Source organism: Phocoena phocoena, chromosome 2, assembly GCF_963924675.1.
Source record: "Phocoena phocoena chromosome 2, mPhoPho1.1, whole genome shotgun sequence".
NCBI classification, from domain to species: Eukaryota; Metazoa; Chordata; class Mammalia; order Artiodactyla; family Phocoenidae; genus Phocoena; species Phocoena phocoena.
In genome coordinates this window covers 115,505,063-115,526,447 of record NC_089220.1, presented here as the reverse complement: position 1 = coordinate 115,526,447, position 21,385 = coordinate 115,505,063, and the positions used below count along the sequence as shown (strand labels likewise).

Sequence of the window (21,385 nt, the reverse complement as noted above, 5' to 3'; positions counted from 1 at the left end):
AATTAATCCTCGTAAGACCTCTATGAAGTGTGGGTATTTTATTCCCATTTTACAAAAGTAAATATTGAAACCCAAAGGATTTTAAATGACCCACCTTAGGTTATTCAGTGAGTAATAGAGTCTCAGTAGAGCCAGATTTCTCTAACTTAAGTCTAAAACTCTTTACATTATAGTATATGAAGTAACTGAACTCTGACAGATAAATCAGTCCCACCTTAGGTCTAGAGCGTTCTAGTACATCTACAAGCAAAGATAACATTTGGGCAGTTTGCTGTGCAGTTACCAGTAATGCATATTGTATATTTTTATTGTTTATGGACTCTGTTCTAGTTTGGTTATTTCCCCTTCTATATGGTAAAGTTCAAAAAACATGGCCTCTGGAGTCAGATAGCCCTGAATTTGGATTCTGGCTATACCAGAATTTACTAGTGGCATAATTTTAGATGTTAAATAATTTTACCAAACTTTACCAAACTTGAGTTTTCTTACTTATAAAAATTGGGTAATGTCTGCCTCATTGGGTGGTTATATTTGTTACCTGTTGCTGCACAATAAATTGCCTTAAAACAGCAAATACGTACTACCTCATAGTGTCTGTGGGTCAGGGATTGGGGAGCAGATCAGTGGGGTGGTTCTGGCTCAGGGTCTCTCCAGTTGGCTGGGGCTAGATGGCTGCCTCAGGCTGTGGCGAAAGGCCTTAATTCCTCACTATGTGGGCCTCTTCATAGGCTGTTTGAGTGTCTTCCTAGCATGGCAGCTTCCCTCTCCCAGAGCGTGTGTTCCGAGAGAGAGAGAGAGAGAGAGAGAGAGAGAGAGAGAGAGAGAGAGAGAGAGAGAGAGAGAGAGGGAGCGAGCGCGCGAGAGAGAAGAGAGCGAGAGGGAAGGAGGGCAAGGGAAGCCATCTTGTATTTTGTGAACTATTTGCACACCTTTATTTTTACATATAGATATATTTTTTCTATATATTGATTCATGTTCTATATAGGAAAAATATATAAAATACATATTTTATAAATATATAAAATGTATGCTATATTTTATTCTTTAGAATCAAGTCACTAAGTCCAGCCCACACTCAAGAGGAGGGAAATTAGGCTCTACCTCTTAAAGGGAAGAATATCAAAGAATTTGTGTACTTTTTAAGAGGTGGACTCTGAGCCCTAAGGGGCCCCCCCTCTCTGACCACTGCTGACATGTGCTCTGAGAGCCTAGTTACCTTTCTTGCTGTGGGTCTGCTGTCTTGCTCAGCTGGTGGGGCAGGAACAGGCTTTCTGATTGAGCAGCAACCATAAAGGACAGAGAGAAGTGAAAAAACTTCATTGACCCAGAGGCTAAAGTGATAGTTGTTATAATCATTCCTTATCAGGTTAGAGTGATGTGACTTGGGTTAATCTTCTGTCTTCCTGGTACACTAGTGATACTTCCACCAGTTCAAGGGTGAATAATCAGGGCATTATTCTTTTGAGGATATCATTCCCAAGCTTCACTCAGTATTCTTTGCTGAGTTGAGGCGAAAGCAGCAGTAGATGTAATAACCATTGAAAACTCTTAACAGGCTTCACTATGTAAACATAGCCAATAAATTGCGGAGTGGGGATGCACACTAAGTTCCTGTATAGTCTCTGCACACAGTAGCCTTTAAGGTGCCTTCCTATCTGTAAATAGAAGCCTCTATAGAATCTGGAAGTAGATGAATGAAAGGAGGACTTGGTGTTTTCCTGAGCACCAAGGCAGGAGTGAAGGCCATCCCCACCTGTCTCCCCAGGTCTTGGCCTTCAAGAATAGTAGCTTTTTAGAGACTGTGGAGCCATAAACCAACTCAGCTTTTAGCCTTCTAGGTGGTTCTTATGTGTAATCTTAGGGGTGAGTCTCCAAGGCAAAAGCTGATGTTAGTGAATTCACAATACATTGGAATTAGTCAAATAACTGGGCCAGAGTAAATAGAGTGAGTATTCTCTGTGGGGCAAAGGAGAATGAAAGTGGAAAAATACATCACTTGTAAGCTGATTTCTGAAAGTTACGTCTCTACCATTTCCCTGAGCTTCAGACTTGATATTCAGCTGCCTACTTAACAACTTCACTTGGATGTTAAATAAGTCTTAACATGTCCTAAACTTTGAACTCCTGGTTTTTTACTACCATGATTGCTCCATCCCTAAACAAAACAAAATAAAAACAAGCAAACCAAAAAAAATGCTAATTCTTCTCAGTCTTCCTCATCTCAGTAACTGTCAACTCCATTCTTGCAGTTACTCAGGCGAGAAACCTTGGGATCATCTTTGACTTCTTTTTCTCTCACTTTCCACATTCAGTCCATTAACAAATATATTAACTTAACCTATAAAATATATCCAGAATCTCCTCACTTCTACTGCTACTGCCTTCATCCATACCACCCTCTCCCCCTTGCCTGGATTGCTTCCACTATCGTCTCTACAATTTTTGTCCACATAGTAGCCAGAGGGAGCCTGTTAAAGCATACAGATAATTTCATACCTGCACTTAGTATTCACCAGTGGCTTCCCAGCTGACTTAGAGTAAATGCCAAAGTAATTTCATTGTCCTACAAAGTCCTATCCAATCTGGGCTCCATTCTCTGATTTGGTCTCCTACCATCGTCCCCGTGTTTCAGGCAAATTCCTTGTACATAACAAGCACGCTTCTGCCTCAGAGCTTTTGCCTTTCCCTCTACCTGGAGTGTTCTTCCCACAGATATATGTAGCCTACGCCCTTACTTTCTTCATGACTGTGCTAAAATTCACCTCATCAGAATGGCCTTCCCCTACCACTGTGATGTATTTGGCATGTAATGAGTGCTCAACAGATGTTTGTCCAGTGAATGAAACACAACTAGAGGCAAAATGTAGCTCTTCGGCTTGTTGTATCTCCCTACTCCCCCATGATGGTGTTTAAGTGTGGCTGTGGAGTGTGTTCCTTCCTTGGAGTGCTTAAGATGGGCCTTAATATGTACTGATTGAAGGAAGCTCTGAGGAACGTGACCAGGTTGAACAGTGACTGACTGGCTGTGGGAGAAATTTGGTGTGATGGGAATTTGAGCCAGCCTGACTCATTCCCTTCTGTAGTGAGGAACTGTGCCTGGAAAAACAGATATTTCCTTTATATCTAGAAAACACCTCATGCTGAGTAGTACTGCAGGCCTTAGTCTGGCAGGTTGTGGAGATGGCTTGGGGCCTTGCTCATTCTTTTTCTATCCAGGTGCCTCAGGAGGTGGTCTGGGAAGCACAGTCTGGGAGTAGCAGGATGTTGGATTATTTTTAAGCCAAGAAAAGCCAAGCCAGTCCGAAGGGAAACATGGGGTCAGCCCATGATATAATACAATTGTACAGGCTTTTACAGTCTCAAAATGAATATTTTGACATCTATCTATGCAAGACACTGGATATAGGCAGCGGCTAGAAATAACTCCATTTGATAATGGGGTATAGAGTTCAAGCACAGAATAATTAAGTAACCAGCAAAACTGGAATTTGGACCAGGCCTATTGATTCTCCTTCCCATCTTCGCCAGCAAAGTGACGTCTGGCCTACTTTGAGTTTTATTGCTTTTGGATTAGTATAACTGTTGCGGTAAGGTGGAAAATACAGTTAAGATCAAAGAAGGCCAAATTCAAAGAATTAGCCCCTATCTCAGGCTAATTGGATCCTTGAAACTTATCTAATATTTAAACCACAGGTGCTGTTTATTTCTTTCTAAGTTATTCCTAAAAGCAGAGAAAATCAGCAGCTTCTGGCATGTCTAGAAATTCCCCTAAGATTGGGTTCATTGAGATAACTGCAAATCAGGTGTATAAATCAGATTCTTAAGCTGTTAATAAAATCTCTTGGGACGCTGGTTGAATTTCCTGTTCATTTCTTTCTTCCCTTGTGAAGACCAGTTTGCTTCATTCCCTCTTTTCTGGGAGAGGCTTGGCCATTGATACTCATCACGTAGCTTCTCCAAGTATTCATTGTTTTTATATACCTTGCAGTAGGACTTGATTTTAGGTGTTTGATCTCAGGGATCTCTCATTTCCTTAAGGGAATATATGGCATTTGATACAATACATAATTATTGCTAACGTAGGTGTATTAAGAAAAAACCATGACTGGCAGAGAAGGTAATAGCTTCTGTTTGCATTTTCTTTAAAGGATGGCTTAATTTATGCAGTTGCACCTGTGCTCTCTTCCAGTAGGTTGGAGAACCACCTGTATTATTAGTAGAACTTCACATATAGTAATCCTGGTGTCTGCTTTGGTGGGTGGGAGGTTAGGGCAAGGAATTGGTTCCATTGCTCTGTTCTGACCTGAAATGCATGTTATCAAAGCTGAATATGAGAGTGGGTCTAAGGAGAAGCAGGGCTCTGAGCCAATAGTTGGGGCCTTTTGTATTCTGTTCCGCTTAGGCTCCCATGGTAACTGTATTCAACACTCTTTCTCACAGCTGCTCCTGACATCACTGGCCATAAACGGAGTGAGAACAAGAATGAAGGGCAGGATGCCATGATGTACTGCAAGTCAGTTGGCTACCCCTACCCAGAGTGGATCTGGCGCAAGAAGGAGAACGGTATGCCCATGGTGAGTACGAGGCAGCCCTGGTTCTCTATACGCGGGTCTCTGTGGTTGCTGGAGTTTCTCCTGGGGAGTTCTAGACATCTGGACTAGTTTCTGCAACCTGCCATACTGTCTGCCGTGGCTTGGGTCACCCTTTCTAGAGTCTTGGTGGTTACATCATGAATCTGGAGGTCATTGGCAGTCTCTGACCAGCATGGAACCCCTATACGTGATTTGTTAAAGCTGTCTGTCTGGTAAAGGATTTGGCTGTTTACCTTCAAGATAAGACACCAAGAAGAGCTAACCCCAATCTTAAAATTTTACTGTTATTCTAGTACATTTATCCTAAAGAAAATATTGCTCATAAAGTGGTCTTAACGTACTTTTCTTGTTTTTTTGGGAAGGCAAGGCAGTGAGAGCAATTAATAGTATATTCCTGGAACACATGAAATACTGATTAGGAATTGAGACAATCTAAGGAGGCCCATGGGCAGCCTTAGACATTGGAAATCTGACAGTATCTGCTCCAGAAAAGGTCAGAGAAAACATCTTTTCCAATCTGTGGGACGATTCTTGATGGTATGGGAGAGTCAGAACTTTCGACTCTCACTTTCTCTCTGATTAATGCTTGACCGGTCTCCTATTCTATCAGAGGGGCTGTCATACATTCTTCCCCAGGCTTTGTATGCCTAGCAGTCTACTTTTCAGGCATCCTCTTTGACTGCCAGTCTTCAGAATCAGAAGGGACCCTAGAGATCATTTAATCCAGCTTCTTTGGGAAGGTTATACATATTAACCAAGGTAAATTAGTGGCAAAACCACGGAAGTTTCTTGCATATGACGGTATTTTTAAAATACCCTTTGAAGGCTTGTGGACCAAAGGTCACACTCACTAATCACCTCAGGTCATAAGTGAAAAACATGGAATTAGTGAGTGAGTAGAGCAGGAGTTAGAGAAGTTGGCAGCTTTTCAAGTCTAGGGTTGAAGCTTCACAGAATAACTAATTTTGAAGGCTGTGAGTTTCCCATTCCAGTCATACCCACACTCAAACACAGACATGATTTATGCTATAGCTAGACATCATTCTTGGGATTATCTTTGCCTTTCCTCTCTACTATTTCTGATTATCCTTTAGTTGCTGCAAAAGAACTGACATGTGAGTCAGATTTTTCCCCTGCTAGTAGCCCATGAGATCAGTGCTGCAAACCTGTCCCAGCTCCACCCAAACCCCTGGTCATACTCTCACCTCTGCCTTCCCACACGTGCCTGGAGCACTCCTGTCTTGCTTGAGCAGCTCTCCTCCCCCACAGCCTAGTTCAAATGTTAGCTTTTCTCCAACTTTCCCTAACTCTTTCCAGCAGTGTCCACTCCCTCAGTGCAATGTGGCTCTATACGTACCCTCTGTTGGGGCTTCTTACACGTTCCTTTAACCATCCCTTTGGGGGTCTGGTTCCCTCTGGAGGTCAATCTCCATGTTCATTTTTGTGTCATGCTTTTCCATTTCTATCTCACCTTCCCCTTAGGTAGGATATAAAACATGTAACATACTAATGTAAATATCTGTTGACTGATTGAATAAACTTTCCTTTAACCCTGTAATTCTGAAAGGAAGTGGAAGTTACGAATGTCCCCTACTCTGACTAGGAGTGAGTTCTTAACATTGTTTCTAGAGGAAGTTTAGGGAGACTTTGCAGAATTCACCAAGCGTGAAGTAGATATCCTGACTCTGAAGGCATCAGATAGGCCTGATGTTACCAGATACATGCCTGACCATGGAGCTCACACCCCTTCTCCATCCTCTGCCTGGTTACGGTTTCTTACCTGGTGTTTGGAGCAGCATCTTCTAAATTGAGTTGATCTTTTCTGGGTCTACAGGGTAGGACCTCCCTTCACTTCATACAAGTTGGAGAAGTCCAGAGGACCAACAGCAGGGAAGACTTTTACCTTGGCTCTGCTAGAAGATTGTTGACTGGTTGTTGAGATTGAAGGGCAGTCAGTGATCAAGTACTCAAAGTCCCTTGGACAAAGATGGTACTAGACACTGCTCCCTGATCCCGTCCAGTGTCTTGCTAAGGATGTTAGTGTTGCCCTGTATTGGGCACTAATTCACCTACTCTGATCTTTGTGTGTTATCACTTTATCTGCTTCTGAGCAGGAGATTGTCAATACCTCTGGCCGCTTCATCATCATCAACAGGGAGAATTACACTGAGCTGAGCATCACAAACCTGCAGATCACAGAAGATCCTGGCGAGTATGAATGTAATGCTACCAACTCCATTGGCTCTGCCTCCGTTGTCACCATCCTCAGGGTGCGGAGCCACCTGGCCCCACTCTGGCCCTTCCTGGGAATTCTGGCGGAAATCATCATCCTTGTGGTGATCATTGTTGTGTATGAAAAGAGGAAGAGGCCAGATGAAGTTCCTGACGGTAAGAACATCCCTACAAAATAGCTGTGCTGTTGGGGCTGGTTTCCAAGCCGTGGGGTGGTTTCCAAGCACCCAAAGAGGACTATAAGAATGTTGGGATTCAGTCCCAAAAGGAGAGAAGGAAAAATTCTTATACTGGTTCCTCACCCTCTACCCCTAAGATTAGCCACCTTGAGCTATAATTATTAGCTCTGTTCCTCCATGTGGGTGTTCTCCAACCCCAGTCCCATCTGCCCTTCAGGCCCCTTGTGGGGAATGGGCAGTTGTCAGTCTCTTTGTTCAGCTCTGTCCTCCTTCAATACAGATCATCAGGCAGATTGAGCTTGAGGAGAATCCAAGTCAAGCCTAGAAGCCACCCCAAGATCGCAGGCCACCTGGCCTTTCAGGCAGATTTAAGGTATCTAATTGGTTGTCACATGGTTGCCTGGTATAGCCCCTGTAGGTAACTGCCCTAGTCCAGTCAGACTGTTATTGGGAAAAGCCATTGGAACAAGCCACTTTTTGGTTTCCTTGGTTGGTCCCTTCAGAAGGTTTTTAAGGTTTGTGGTGAAGCAGGCCCCTGCCATTTGGCTTTTTTGTCTGTCTCACAGACAAGAATGGTGGAGAGCATCTGATGCATTACCACCCCCAGTTTAAGACAGATAGCTAAGCAGTAACACCTGGAGTCCCTGCCTGAAGTGGCACCCTCAAGCTGGCCCAGCGTCCCAGAAGGGAGTGGATAATAGCAGCACAACCAAAGCCAATTGTTAGGTATTGGAAAGAATAAGAATCTTAGATGGTTAGACATGCTTAGAGTCAGAAAAGGTCCTGGAAGTTATGTTTTTTTGTTATGGATGTTCTATTTCTAACCCTGTGATTATAATGGGGGGGGACTACTGATGGAGACTTGCACCAGTAGTACTTCAGATTCCTCACTAGCTCCCCAGCCCCATCCTCTTACCCTATAATAGCATCAGCGAAAACAAATTAATTGGCCAGCCAGCTATCACCACCACTTGCCTGTCACTGATTGGACTGGAAGGGTATGCACCTAAACTCAGTGCCTTGGGTGATGGGGAGGATGCCAACTCTAGTCTGACTGTTCTGGGCCTGTGCTTGTGCACTGTGGTGCTGTACCCTGCCCCAGAGAGCTGTCTGTGTCCCTGTGGCTGGCCAGGACCCAGTGCCAGCCATGTGTGTCAGCGGAGAATGCTAAGGGAGGTCTGGTGCTCCCTCAGGAAGAGCGCAGCCCTGAAGGCATGCCAGTGGCTCCAGAGTCTCTGGAAGGACATGTTTGAGAGCAGCAGCCACCTCCCCTTCTTTTCCTTTCTTCTCAGCAGCTCCTAAGTCTCTCTGCCTGCACTAGGTAGAGTGAGTATTGTAGTGAGGCTGGTGAAAAGGTTATTTGGTGACACTAGCGATGTATGTGGGGAGACCTGGTGGACTTCCATCCAAATGTACATTCAGCAGTGAACTAGATGGAGAAATGGGATGGACGTCAGCTGGAAGCAGATGGGCCTTTGTAAATACGTGGGCTTGTGCCCTGCAACATAAGAGTGTCCTGGGATTTTTACTTTCTTTCTCCTGGGTCCACAGAACTGCTATTCTATGAAGCAAAAGTGCTTTCTTAGGATTTTCATATATGCATAATGCTTTTCTCTCTAAATTTCTCTTTCTTGTTGCAAATTAGGACTTCCAAGGCAGAGTGCCTGTGTCTAGATCTGAGAGTAGAGGGGGAGAGTTGCCTGTCAGTGTGTTTTCAGCGTTGGCTTATTAGGAGCAGTCATGCCTCACTCCTGAAAAGGGCTGAATGCTTTTGCTTTGCTAAATATCGCCTTTCTCAGCTTTCCCTTTAGAAAAATTGAGATGCAAAAAGTCAGTAGGAAAAGGTAAAAATGGGCTTCAAAACCTGACTTTTTATTTTAAGACAAGGCTGGCTGCCCCTCTCTTGGCAGAGTGACGCATTGGCTTAGCCTGTCCCTGTCAGAGGTTCCTGTTGTCTTTGCAGGAAGCCGTTTCACTTACCAGGTTGCTATCCCAGCATATGTGGAAGAGACCGTCAGGTTAGATTTGAGGAATGGTTAGTATTGGTTCTATCTGACAAGTGCAGGCACCTGCCCAGGGAAAGCAGCTTTTTTTTTTTTAAAGAGCTCCATGGCTGTTGAACACAAATGGGGACGAGTTTGTTATACAAGACACCTGTGGCCAGTAAATCTGAACAGCTTCCTGGAGGGAAAATACTCTTTTAAGATAACTTATTATAGGCAGTGAATGAATCCTATGTAAAAGAGATGACTGCAGGGTAAGTGCAAAGTAAAACCTTCTTGCTCTAGTGTCTTAGAAGAATACTGTAATGCAAGCAGCTTTTACTTTGTTGTTATTATTGAATTGGGGCAAAAAATCTGGGATGCTGGAATTACTGCAATGTTTGCCTTCTCTCTGTTCCCCTCCTGACAGCCAGCACCGTCCAGGCTCCATTCTCTATCACGTGCCCTTGCTCGAGCATTTCCATCCCATAGTTTTCTTCTTTGTCTTTCTGCCTCTTTTTCTCAAACTCCTTCCTAGTCCTGCCCTCCCCTTTTTTCTTCTCTCCTGGAAGTAATTTTTTTGAAAATTTGATTGTTCCTCCCTGAGTTTTCCTTATGCAGTGTCTTTTTCTTCTTTAGCCAGTTCCCCCTCAACTCCTGTGCAATTCACAAGAGCAGACTCCCTTCATATGCTTTCCTCCCATATGCCCTGCTTCAAATTTACAGAGAGATACATGCGTACACTCCTTTGTGGAATGAATGAGGAGGTACCTTATACCTGATACAGATTTGGAGTTTCAGAGGTGATGAATTTTTACTTGTCAGACAACCGTTCGTAATTCTGTGTTGACTTATTTATACCATTGTGAAAATTGATTTTTTAAAAAAATAAGCCTGACATGCTTCTTCTCTGCCAAATGAATGCACTATTATCAAGATACAGCAGTGATTTATTTCTGACTCACTGGACCTTTTTTTATATGAAAAAAGTTCATATAAAACAGTATTCATATTTGGGCAGTCTGAGTTTTTGGTAACTCGGTGCTGTACTAGAAAAGCACTAAGGGAAACAATACAAAAGTATAAAAACACAAATTTAAACTTATATAGTTTAGCCTGAGTATGTTTCACTAGAAGAGCAAATATTGCTTTAGATTTCTCACATAGAAAATACTTAGGGTTAAGGTTTAGCTGCTTCCAGGGGGTAAAAAAGGCCCATGACTTTTTGTCTACTGGAGTATACTCAGGACATTTTGTAAGTGAAACTTACATCTAAATCCCTTTCAGTCACTGTTATGGTGTCTTTGAGGATTGGTGCCCCAGTGGGTTGTCTTGTAGGTAGATTATCTGCATATCACCTTTAACCTTCAATGTTTTTAGTAACAGGTGAATTGTGGAGCCAAGTAAGGACTTTGTTTTTTCAGTTTACTCACCTCCTGACTACATTTTCTGGAAATGTTAAATGATAATTCTCTAAAAAGACTAGATACAACTAGCATCCCTCTAGCCTTCCATCCACCTTACAGCTGGACATACGCTTGGAGCTCACCTTGTGTGTTGGTTCCCTGCTGACTGAACCCAGAGAGTGATTAGTGTGCCTCTCGGGAGTGAACCTGCTTAGCTGCTGGGGCCTTCAGTTCTGCTGCACATTTTACTGACCTCGACTGAAAACAGTAGGAGCTGATTTAAGAGAAGTGCTGGCATCAAAGAGAGTTTTCCATTATCGTGTTAGGGAGATATTTTTTTTTTTTTTTTTTTTGCGGTACGCGGGCCTCTCACCGTTGTGGCCTCTCCCGTTGCGGAGCACAGGCTCGGACGCACAGGCCCAGCGGCCACGGCTCACAGGCCCAGCCGTAACGCAGCATGTGGGATCCTCCTGGACCGGGGCACGAACCCGTGTCCCCTGCATCGGCAGGCGGCCTCCCAACCACTGCGCCACCAGGGAAGCCCAGGGAGATAATTTTATAAGCAAGTGTAGGCACTCTTCCTTTAAGTTACTGGTATAAAAGATACTTGAGGTTTTGTGGGAACCATTTTTAGTGGCTGTGATGTATCCAAACTCTTTTTAACACTTTAGAATTAAGAGCTAGTCTAATGTTCCAAAATCAGTTAAATGGTCAAAACATTGGTAGCATATGAAGCCTTACAAGAGGACAGGAATGTTGGAAAAGGAATGTGACTTTTAAAAATGATATGTGAAACACACGTGTTGTCTCTTAACCAGGGGTCATCTGGGTCAGTAACAAGCTACCTTAGGAAGAAAATACAATAGGACTGAATAAGGAAGGAAATTGAAAATAATTGTTACTCTCTTTTGGGTTTAATGCTGCTCTGCTGAGATCAGGCAAAATTTAAGTGGGTTTAGAAACCATAAATCCTCATCCTCAGTGAGATGAAGGCAGTGAAAAAGGAGCTTTGACCAGACAGTCAACTTACTTTGACATTAAAGCCATCTTTTTGGAGGTGGTATTGTATCAGGCAATCTGTTATTTACTAGGCATTGCAGAGCACCCTTCCAGATTCTGAGGTGATGTAGGGGAATGAGGGCTCTAAGTGCACTCGGTTGGGAAGACAACATTCAGCTGAATGAATCAGTGTGTGCAACAGGTCCACCAGGAACTTCACTCATAAGATGGATTCCAGAAGCATCTTGTTTCCACTCTCCCCCAGCCCTCTTCCTCTCATCTAGTCAGTGGCTGTGAGTAATACCCAGCTGGAGAGAACAGTCATTGTTTAAGCGGCTGTCTTTTGCCCTGAGGGTTTGGGGGTATGTTGATATTTGTCGGTTACTATGACTTCTTTTTTTTCCCCCCTCAATTGCATCAAACCCTTAAAACATGGTGGTAAGTGAGCGATATGCATGCTTTTGGAGTTTGTTTAATCTCCGCTTCAGTCTATACGATGCACAGTTCATAATGTTAACACTTTTCTTCAAGTTTACTTCATTCACTTTCACAACTAATTTGGATTTCAGTTTGCTGTTTAATCCTCATTTACTTTCATTTTCTTACCCTTTATCTGTAGTTCTGTTCTTTCCCTCTCTCCTGATTTCCTTGTTAGAGGTCAAGTTGTTGTTTTTGTTTGACCTGTAAAGGGAGAGTGGTGCTGCAGATAGTGATTCAGTCCAGGAAAGTGGGAGCCTTGAGGCTCTTTTCTTTGTTCCTTATAAATGTGGAAGTGGATTTGGGGAGAGAGATTGAAGGGGCTCCTGAGACGTAGGCACAAGTGTGAACAGCAACTGCTCCCACTTGCAGGCATGGCAGCTACACCAGAGCCACTGTTGCTAAAACCCCTCATGCAGCCCTTTGCACGTTATCGCCTTGTTGGGCTGGAAAATGACATTATTAGTCAGACACCAGGGCGTACATATATCCCAATTACTGAAGAAAGAAAAGCTCATGGTGTGAAGTGCTTGGGTTAGTGCTGAAGTGTCACGCTTTGAAAAGATTAGCTTGGCTATCGCGATTCCCTCTCCCCTTTTTTTCTCTTAAAATTGGGAGTAGATTGGTGATATTCTTGAATCAGCTACCTTGCTTTAGAATTCTGTGTTTTTGGGTGCACAGCCAGAGCACTAAAAATATTCTAAGTTTGCTCCTGTGTCCTTTCCTGTAAGTCCCAGAAGTGCTTAGTTCCTAGCATGTAGCTGAGCTGGCTTGGCCAGGATGCTGAGAGCGTTAGGGTGTTGTGGTGAGGGAGGATCTAGGCTGGGCTCGTGGGTCTCAGTGCCTGGTACGTCTTTGTATATCTTCACTGTATACACAGCACACAGATGTCTTGGGTGTCTGAGTCTTAAGTTTGTTTTCTGTACTGTTCGATAGTGTACTATTGTTAGTAGTAGAATCCTGTGGACACTGGTGTGTTGCTAGCCTATTGTTCTGGCTAAGTCACTGGTTTGTGGTTAGTTTTGTTTCTGTTTTGTTTTTTTTTCTTTTTTTTGAAATCTTTTTTTGCTCCAGTCACTGTGTGTGCTGGCGGTGGCTTTGCCTCTCCGTTGCCTCAAAGGAACAGGTGGAGCAATGTCTCCCTCTGACAGACATTACTCCTGACGTGTGCTCCTGCAGATGCCTACACTGAGACTGTAATCTCCATAACTGCTTCATGTGCACCAAGCCCCCTTGTGGAATCCTGCTGAGAGTTTTTCTAGAAGCCTTCAGTTCTAAATCATTTAGTCTACCTGACGTTTGTAAAATAAAAAGAAACTAAGAACACTTAACTTGCTTTTCCCCACCTTTGTGGGCCTTAAAAAAAAATCTGTGTGTGTGTGTACAGACACACACACACACACACACACACACACACACACACACACATATATCCCTGGTTAAAGGGGACCAAGTTGCCCTTAGTTGAAACAGGAAGGAAAAACTTACAAATCAGAATCAGAAAATACCAATTTAAGAAGGCACCTAAACTCAGATAATGTAAGCTTTTCGATTAAAAAGAAAAAAGATAACTCACGGCTCATCTGGGTTTGGGTTCTGGTTTTGGCCAGGGCACAAGAGTGAGCCAGTTTTTTTATCTGAAGTCTTTTCTAGAGGGATGTCAGCACCATTCAGCTTTCCCTGGTCTGTCACAGAACATCCTCTGGTCTACCTACACTTGTTGCTGGCATAGCCTAGCCTGTCTGACCCAGTATTAGGTTGAACCATTGTGGCTTCCTCTATCTCATTCTCCAGACTAAAGACTCTCCTAAAGATAACAAAACAGCAAGAACAGTGTCCTTTGGGGAAGTGAGGATGTGTGTAAACATATAGATACACATCCATCTGCATTGCAGGATTGAGCCAAAACTATACATGCATTCACCACAAGAAAACAAACAGCAGGATTTTACAACTGAAATGTTGGTTTGTCTTCTCATCTACTTAAGAGTGAACCACTGGAACTTGGGGACAAGATGAGTATAATGATATTGCAGCCTATCTGTCCGCTACAGTTGCAGTTTTTCATGACAAGCATTCAAAGTGTTAACTAAAATCATTGAAACAACATACCTGCCATTAAAAACCTGAATCTAGAAATAATAACTCCATGAGTGTTTTGCACCTCCAGATGGAATGGCCTTGAATAAATGCTATGAATAGCCATGTTTGCCACTTGCTGTTTGCTGTTCTGTTAATCCTTATGCAGAGTCTCACAATTTTCTCCCTTCTTCTTCTCTCAATGGATTATTAAAAACTGAACACCTGTGTAGACGATGAACCAGCTGGGCCAATGTAAGTAGTTTATTCAACATTGATTCACTAGTTTCTGGTTGGGTTATTATGTATTTGCCATTTAATCAAAGGGCTAGCTAAGATTGTAGGGGAAGACAGTGGAAACAGTGTTGCAGTGTAGACTTCTTAGCAAGACATGGAGTTGACTGAGAGTTGGCTGATTGCCATTTGATTCCCAGGACAGGCCGTACAGTTTTTTTAGTAGCAATACAAAGTGGAATACCATGCAAAAAAAATGTTTAAAATTTTGCACACCCCATATGTTTAAATTGACAATGTGGGGTAAATCATCAGTATATCTGAGACTTCAGGTTTTGTTAAAGTTAATTTCAAGCTCAACTATAGCATGGATGAACTGCCTGGCTCCATTAAATTGCGTGTATCCAAGAGACAAAATTGCAAATTTTGAATCAATCCAAGATTAGCAGAATCTCCTAGAGTTGGGGACTAAGTCAGAGGCAGGCAAACAGTGCCCAAATTATTAAGTGCCAGAGGGCACAGCACTGCCTGTATATAATTATCTTTTATCATTTGAGAAGAGACAGTGGTGTTGAGTAGAGAAAAAACTACTATTTCACCTTTATAGTAATTATAGTTTACAAGTCAAAGGGAAAGTTACTGGTATATTGTCTGCCTTGGGAGTCAAAAGGATCTATTAATTTAAGGTATGTAGGCACTTTACACAGGAATATTAATTGTGTATTAATATTGTGCAGTAAAACTTACTATACCAGGGATGGCAGTAAGTGGAAGACTCCCTGTATTTCCGTGTGTTATACTTTCAAAAGTTGCTACTGACCTTGAGTTTAACTCTTGTAAATGCAATTTTTCCTCCAAAGGAAAACCAACTCTACCAACAATCACAAAGATAAAAACTTGCGCCAGAGAAACACAAATTAAGTACTACTTGTAACGTAAGTATGGCCTTCTTTAGAAATTTTAGAAAATTATATTCAAATGAATGTGCCTCTGTTGACCTTATTAAAAATTCTTCAGTAGTTGGTGTTATGTTGCAAGATCTTTTAGTTGATTTCAAGAGCAGCCGATACTGGTGGAACAAGTTGTCTGTCCAGTGTAGCAGCTGGAAAGGAAGATTTTCAGCTGAGCTCTTTCAGTTATTTACATAAATGCTTTTCAGAGTATGTATGGTGTTTCAAAACATCACTTTACCACTTTAATTACATCTTTAAAAAGAGGTAAAAGTGAAATTGTCACCTTCTTAGGTAGATTATTCTGAGGCCAGTTGGTCCCACTTTGCTTCTGAGGGCAAGGCAAGAATGGTGGCCGGGGACAGCTGGGCTGGAGTACCTTCTGGTTAGGCACGTGGAGATCTGAATTCCTCACCGTATCCCTGAGCATGCTGTTTGAACCAAAGCTTTGTTTTATAGGCACTTGGTGTAGTCTTAAGTAACAGTGCATATTCTCTTTTAAGTGCATATTCTCTTTTAATTTCTAAATACTTCTTCCTTCACAGATCCTTAGGTTCCTGAAACTGGTGGCAACATGACCTGCTAAATTTTCTGCTTGTACCTCTTTGGTTCTTTCCCTTTCAAGTGAGCAGCACCATGATGACTGTCTAAAGCATGCCTTATTTAGCCTCTCCTGTAAGGGTGACCTAGCCAGGTACATTTTAAACAATGCTTCAGTGTAGAAGGTGTAAACTATTTTGGGCTTGATGTGCTGTGAATGTTGCTTTTTTTTTCCCCCCTTTGGTAGAATATTTAAATAGAAGTAAAAAGGTCCTCTGAGGATCAGATCATGCATGCACCGTTTTTTACTTAATGCAGCTGTTAAATTGGCAAAGCTCTAAAATGCACTGCTGCCATCTAGTGACACATTTTTGTAAAGTACAGCAAAACCTACAGATATATACAGTATATAAATATATATATATATTTATATTTTTGGGGGTGGGAGAAATCCAAAATAAAATAAATGCTTGTTTCATTTTTAAGCTGCTGATACTCATTCCTTACTGTATGTTGTCAGATGAGGAAACTGTTCAGTTCTGGTACATAAAGATGAGTAATATAAACTGAAATCTATAATTTTAAGGGCTTAACCTATGACTTTGATGAGAAGCTGGAGCAGTCCACTGAATGGATGTAATGAACTGCAGTATATATGTATGATTGCTTTTTAAGTGATTATTTTTTCTTTTGTTAAATCATGTAAATTCTTAAATCCTTTTGCACTGATGTGTTGAACCTGATTGTACATTCAATTAAGGCAAACTTTTATAATTTACCTTTTGTTTTCAGTGACCTTGAAATGTTACAGCATGGTATTCTATGCAACTAGTTATACTTTGAGGTTGACACTGTATTTTTTCATTGAGTGTAGATTTTCACACCCGGCAGGGTTCTCACACGGTGCGTAATGGTAGATGCATGTACTTGTGTTTTGTGTAATTGTTGAAGTGCAATGATGTATAAAAAAGTGGATTCACCTGTTTTTAAAAATAAAACTGATAAAAGGTGTTGGAATAATACTCTTTATTCTAGTATCTTCTCTAGTCTTAGGAGGAAGCATTTTTTCCATTGCACTGAAGTTCCTCAGTTCTGTATGTATAGAATGTTAGTTGCTCAGCTCTGTCAGCTTTTTTAGTTCCTTTTCCACCTCTTCCACAAATGCTGGGAAATTCTGATCCATGAGGCACAAGCGTAGAAAGGGGCCTAACTCTTCCGTGTTCCATGCAGATTGTTCATAGACCACGGGCAGCTCCTCTGATGCCAGGAGAGACTGTGGGGATTCCAGAAGAGTAGTTTATTAGAGATTACAGGAGAAAGCAACAGCCTGAATAATAGAACACAAAAACTTTGCCTTAAGGAAAGATTTGGGAAATAGACACCAAAAATTAGTGTTAATTAGCTTTGCAGAGTTCTTTACATAATGTTTCTAAATATACAAAGTGAGATAAACTTGTATCCTTAGGTATTTCAAGTATATTAATGAAACGATTTGCAAAGTTAAGATCCTGCTTCAATGAAGAGTATGGTGCTGATAAGTTTGTGGACTGATAAAGCCTATTGATGAATGGACGCCACTAACTTAGTTCATCCTTCCCACCTTATAGGTGGAAGAATGGGTGTGAGCAGTTCATCATATGGAAACTGGGTTCTGAATGTAATACAGAGAGGTCACAAACTGACCATCCCAAGGACACAATTATCTCCCTTTTTCTGGTCCTATCCATGAAGCTTGACAAGTAGAGGCATGTATCCATCACCACAATCAAGACAGAACATTCCCACCACCCCCAGGAAGTCCCTCATGCTACCTACTCTTGTCAGACCCTCAACCCTTGGCAACCATGATCTGTTTTCCATACCTTATAGTTTTGCCTTTTCCAGAACGTCATATAATGTGTGTTTTTCACATGCTATTTGCCATTTGTATGCCTTCTTTGGTAACTTGTATTTTAACACCATTTGACTAAGCTGCCAATATTTAAATATTAGGAGAGTTCAAATAAAAGTGACTGAGCTTGGCTATTTGGAAGATAAGGCGACACTGGATCCACAGTCCCACATGACGAAGATGGCTCCAGCTCTGTACGTGGTTCAATTACGTCTGGGCCTTTGACTCAGCCTTCTTATTCTCTCCTGATGTTAATTCTACTTAGGTAGGTGGTTTTCTACCCTTTCCATGGCATGGTTTGGTATATATGTATACAACTGACATTTCTCTAGGAACTATCTATAATAGAAATTGACTTTTCTAAATTCAAACCAGACTGTATCTAAAAGGTAGAAAGAAGAAAATGAAAGTAAAATGGAGCCCTGTTCTCCAGTGAGAGCCACTGTTAACATGTTAGTGTATCTCCTTCCAAACTTACTTACGTTGTGTGTTTTTACTACAAAAATCATGCATGCTATTTTGTAGCCTTTTAAAACACAATGTACTATGAATATCTTTCCTTGTCAACAGATATAGACATCACTTTTAATGACTACATTTTTATCCCGCCTATCGTTATAGCACTCTTTAACCACTCAGTATCCTATTAGTGAATAATTACGTTTCCAGTTTTACTATAAAAAACACTGAAAAACATCCTTGTATGTATATTTGTGTAGATGAAATGGTATTACAGGTAATAAGATATAAAGTGAAATTTTATCTATATTGCTGAGTTGCTTTCAAAGAGTTTTACCAAACTTATATTCAAAGAACAACTTGTCTAGAAGGTTAGAGCAAACAAGTAACATATCTGAGCTCCCAACCTGGTGCTTTTTCTTCTTTATACATGGTTCTTCTATATGATGTAAATAAACTGGGCTGAGGTACACCTTTTATAGCAACTGATACTTCCTGAATAACGACATCACACACTGCCTTGCTCATGAATTTTTTCTGTGGCTCAGCCACTGTAACCCCAGTGCAGGTATGAGGCTACAAACTGGGCACTATAACGTCTGCCCTGTGATTGTCCATTTATGTTGAGTGAGTGGTGAGCCAGATGGAGAAAACACCTGTATTTTCTTTCTTATACCACTGTTAGCACAGTTTAATAGATAAAGAGGAAATTCATCCTTGAATATTGAATTCCATGCAGAACTCTGTGGAAAGCATAGGCTGAGAGCCTGCTGTCAAGCACAGCAGGGAATGCAGTGAGGAAGAGACCACCTTCAGGAGCTCCAGCAGACCAGGCCTCAGGAACCCTGAGCCTGAATGAATAGTTCTGCAGGAGTCTGTGGTAACAGCAGACTGCAAGGGGAGAGGGCATGTCCGAAAGCAGTTCTGTGGTAACAAGAGTTGAATCCTCCCGGGTCTCCACACATCCTTAGCTGAGATCCTCACACTGAATATCTGCCCCTACAGAAACTATCTTGATATGACTCCGAATTCATATTGATCTTAGAAGTTTCCAAATTTCGTTTCCAAAATTAAATTGAAATTCTTACCTGTATTCCTCTTTCTGGGATAGGTGGTGAATAAATTCTTTATCTCACACATTTAAAGGCTAACACTATAGACCACTCTTCATCTTTTATTTCCTCAGGAGAATAGTTCTTCAGTATGTGTCATCGTGTTTAATCTTACAAGGGTAGGTGGAGATGGCCTGTCTCTGTCTTTACCATCTTCTATAGCAACATTTTAAGTTACTGTTCTAGAACAATGGATTGAACAGAGGGATACAAATTCTTCAGGATCACTGTTTTTCCTGACATGAAAACTGAACATGGAAATAGGCCCTACCTGAGCTAACCAGGCCACTGAGGTCCTTCCTCTTGGAGTGCCTGTGCCAGCTGGTACCCACTGTTGCTGCTCCAGGTTCTGGTGTGACTGCTTTCATGTTAAAAGAAGGAAAATACCAGTAAAAGTGGTAAGATCATTGTTGGTGTAGTCTGTCCTGGTTTAAGCTTGGCTGTTACTTGATTTACCACAGTAGAGGTACAGACAGAGTTTAAATCTGAGGCACCTGCCCTTATGTTCCTTATGTCTGTTCCTTATGTCTCATAGGCTGGCAGTGCTTTTTCTTGTCTGACACCGTGGTGTACTTCTGTCTTCAGAGGCCCAGCCCAGGACCATGTGCTGGTACTGGAGGGCAGTGGACATTGCCCAGCTTCTGATAATCATGATTTGTCACCTTCTAAAAATTATTACTCAAGTAATACATGTTCACTGCGAAAAAGGGAAAAAACCCTATAGTTGCAAGATAATCTTACATTTTTAATAAAAGTTTAAAAAAATCTCATTTTAGACATTCTGAGGGAATGAGTTCTTCTGTTAGTAAAATTCCTAGATATCTTCATTCAACAATGTTTTGTGCCTACTGTGTACTAGACACTGGGGTGATAAAGGGAAGGGAGCCACAAAGAACAAGGTAGAGGTCCAGCCCTCAAGAACCTACAGCTCAGTAAGAACTTAGCAAGTCAGGAAGTGCTGGAATGGAGGTAAATATAAGACTTAAGGCTTAGAGTGGAGGGGAGTACAGGAGGGGTGTGTGCACTAAGCATGAAGGGTAGGAATGCTTTAGAGTCCAAGCTGCTTCAAAGGAACCTGCTATAGGAGGGTTTGTTCTCTAGCAGAACACACGGGATGTTTTCTAGGCAAACAGTGAATAAGGTACAGAAGGAGGCCTGGAGGCATAAGAGGCTCGGAGGGCTGCTTCTACCTAAAAGCACAAACTTTTCCAAGAGCCCCATCACTCCTCCTTCCTAGCCACATGTCTGCAGGCCTCGTTATGTTTTGGATATATGTGGTGCTTGTAGTGCTAATCTCCAGACAGTTGTGAGCTAGTGGTATCACTCAGGGAGAATCCAAGACCCTTCCCTGGAAGGTGTCTCTATCAGCAGCATGTTCTGACTGCCAGAAGTAAATGTTCTACATGGAAGCTGACTGTTGCAGTTAGTGCATATTAGCAGAAATGCATACCTGGAAGCATCAAAAATGGGGTGGCAGGACAGAGAGGAAGGAAAGACCAAAGAGAAAAGAAAACTAGTCAAGAATACTAAAATAAAAATGAGCAAAAAGGTAAGGGACTTTAATGAGTCTAGAATCCTTAGGCAAGCCCCATTTCTCTATTTAGTTTCCTTATCTGGAAAAGTCAGACTCTAGTGTTTCTTCCAGCTCTGATATTTGATGTTTTCCTAGGAGACACATCAGTTCAGTTCACACTGTGTTCTTCAAACAACTGGGAAAGACATCAACCAAAATTCATATGCCATCCACACTGACCTAGCCAAGTGCGATGGAAGCAGCTGAGGCTACTGGGGTGGCCCTAAGGATTGGACAGTCCTCTGCCCAAGTGCAGAGAGATGGAAGGTTCTGTGCACACAGGAATGAGCCCCTGGCCGCTTTCTGCTGGACTTCCTGTGCTAACAGAGGAAAGAGTTCACCTAGGAACTGCCCCCCTCTCTGAGTACGCTGGGTTGCCTTAGAAGCCCTCAGGTTGAGAAATACCTGGTTAGGCCACAATTAGTAAAATTACAAGACTGAGGAAAAGTAAAAAAATAAGAGCCAGGAAGTGACTCAAGAACTTGAAATAGAAAGACATGCAATTATCTCTATTTGCAAAGAAGAGAATAACTGTTTTAGACAAAAGAAAATATATAGGCCAGAGCTTGCACCTCTTGAATTGGATTCTGAAAAAGGGAGCATGATAGCAAATGTGCACAGTAGCAGCTAAGGGCAAGCCTTAGGAGCCTTTGGCATTAGGAAGACTAGAATGTTCTAGG

At 42.0% G+C, this 21,385-nt stretch overlaps 2 protein-coding genes across 4 annotated transcripts in view; one reads left to right on the top strand and one right to left on the bottom strand.

Moving 5' to 3' along the window:
• Positions 1-16,690, top strand: part of NPTN (neuroplastin) — a 56,008-nt gene extending 39,318 nt beyond the window's left edge. Inside the window, exons 4-8 of one of the 2 annotated variants that reach the window (XM_065871454.1) lie at positions 4,441-4,574; positions 6,707-6,980; positions 14,192-14,201; positions 15,041-15,115; positions 15,676-16,690. In XM_065871454.1, coding sequence (XP_065727526.1) covers positions 4,441-4,574; positions 6,707-6,980; positions 14,192-14,201; positions 15,041-15,101 — 479 coding nt within the window. In that variant the 3' untranslated portion in view covers positions 15,102-15,115; positions 15,676-16,690. Of the gene's footprint in view, positions 1-4,440; positions 4,575-6,706; positions 6,981-14,179; positions 14,202-15,040; positions 15,116-15,675 lie in introns of both variants that reach the window. The other variant, XM_065871453.1, reaches the window with a different exon arrangement.
• The window catches only part of REC114 (REC114 meiotic recombination protein), a 98,284-nt gene continuing 93,578 nt past the window's right edge, over positions 16,680-21,385 (bottom strand). For both annotated transcript variants that reach the window (XM_065871455.1, XM_065871456.1), the window contains 2 exons: positions 19,404-19,490; positions 16,680-16,943 (listed from right to left, as the gene is read on the bottom strand). In XM_065871455.1, the coding sequence (XP_065727527.1) occupies positions 16,779-16,943; positions 19,404-19,490 (252 nt within the window). In that variant the 3' untranslated portion in view covers positions 16,680-16,778. The remainder of the gene's footprint in view (positions 16,944-19,403; positions 19,491-21,385) is intronic.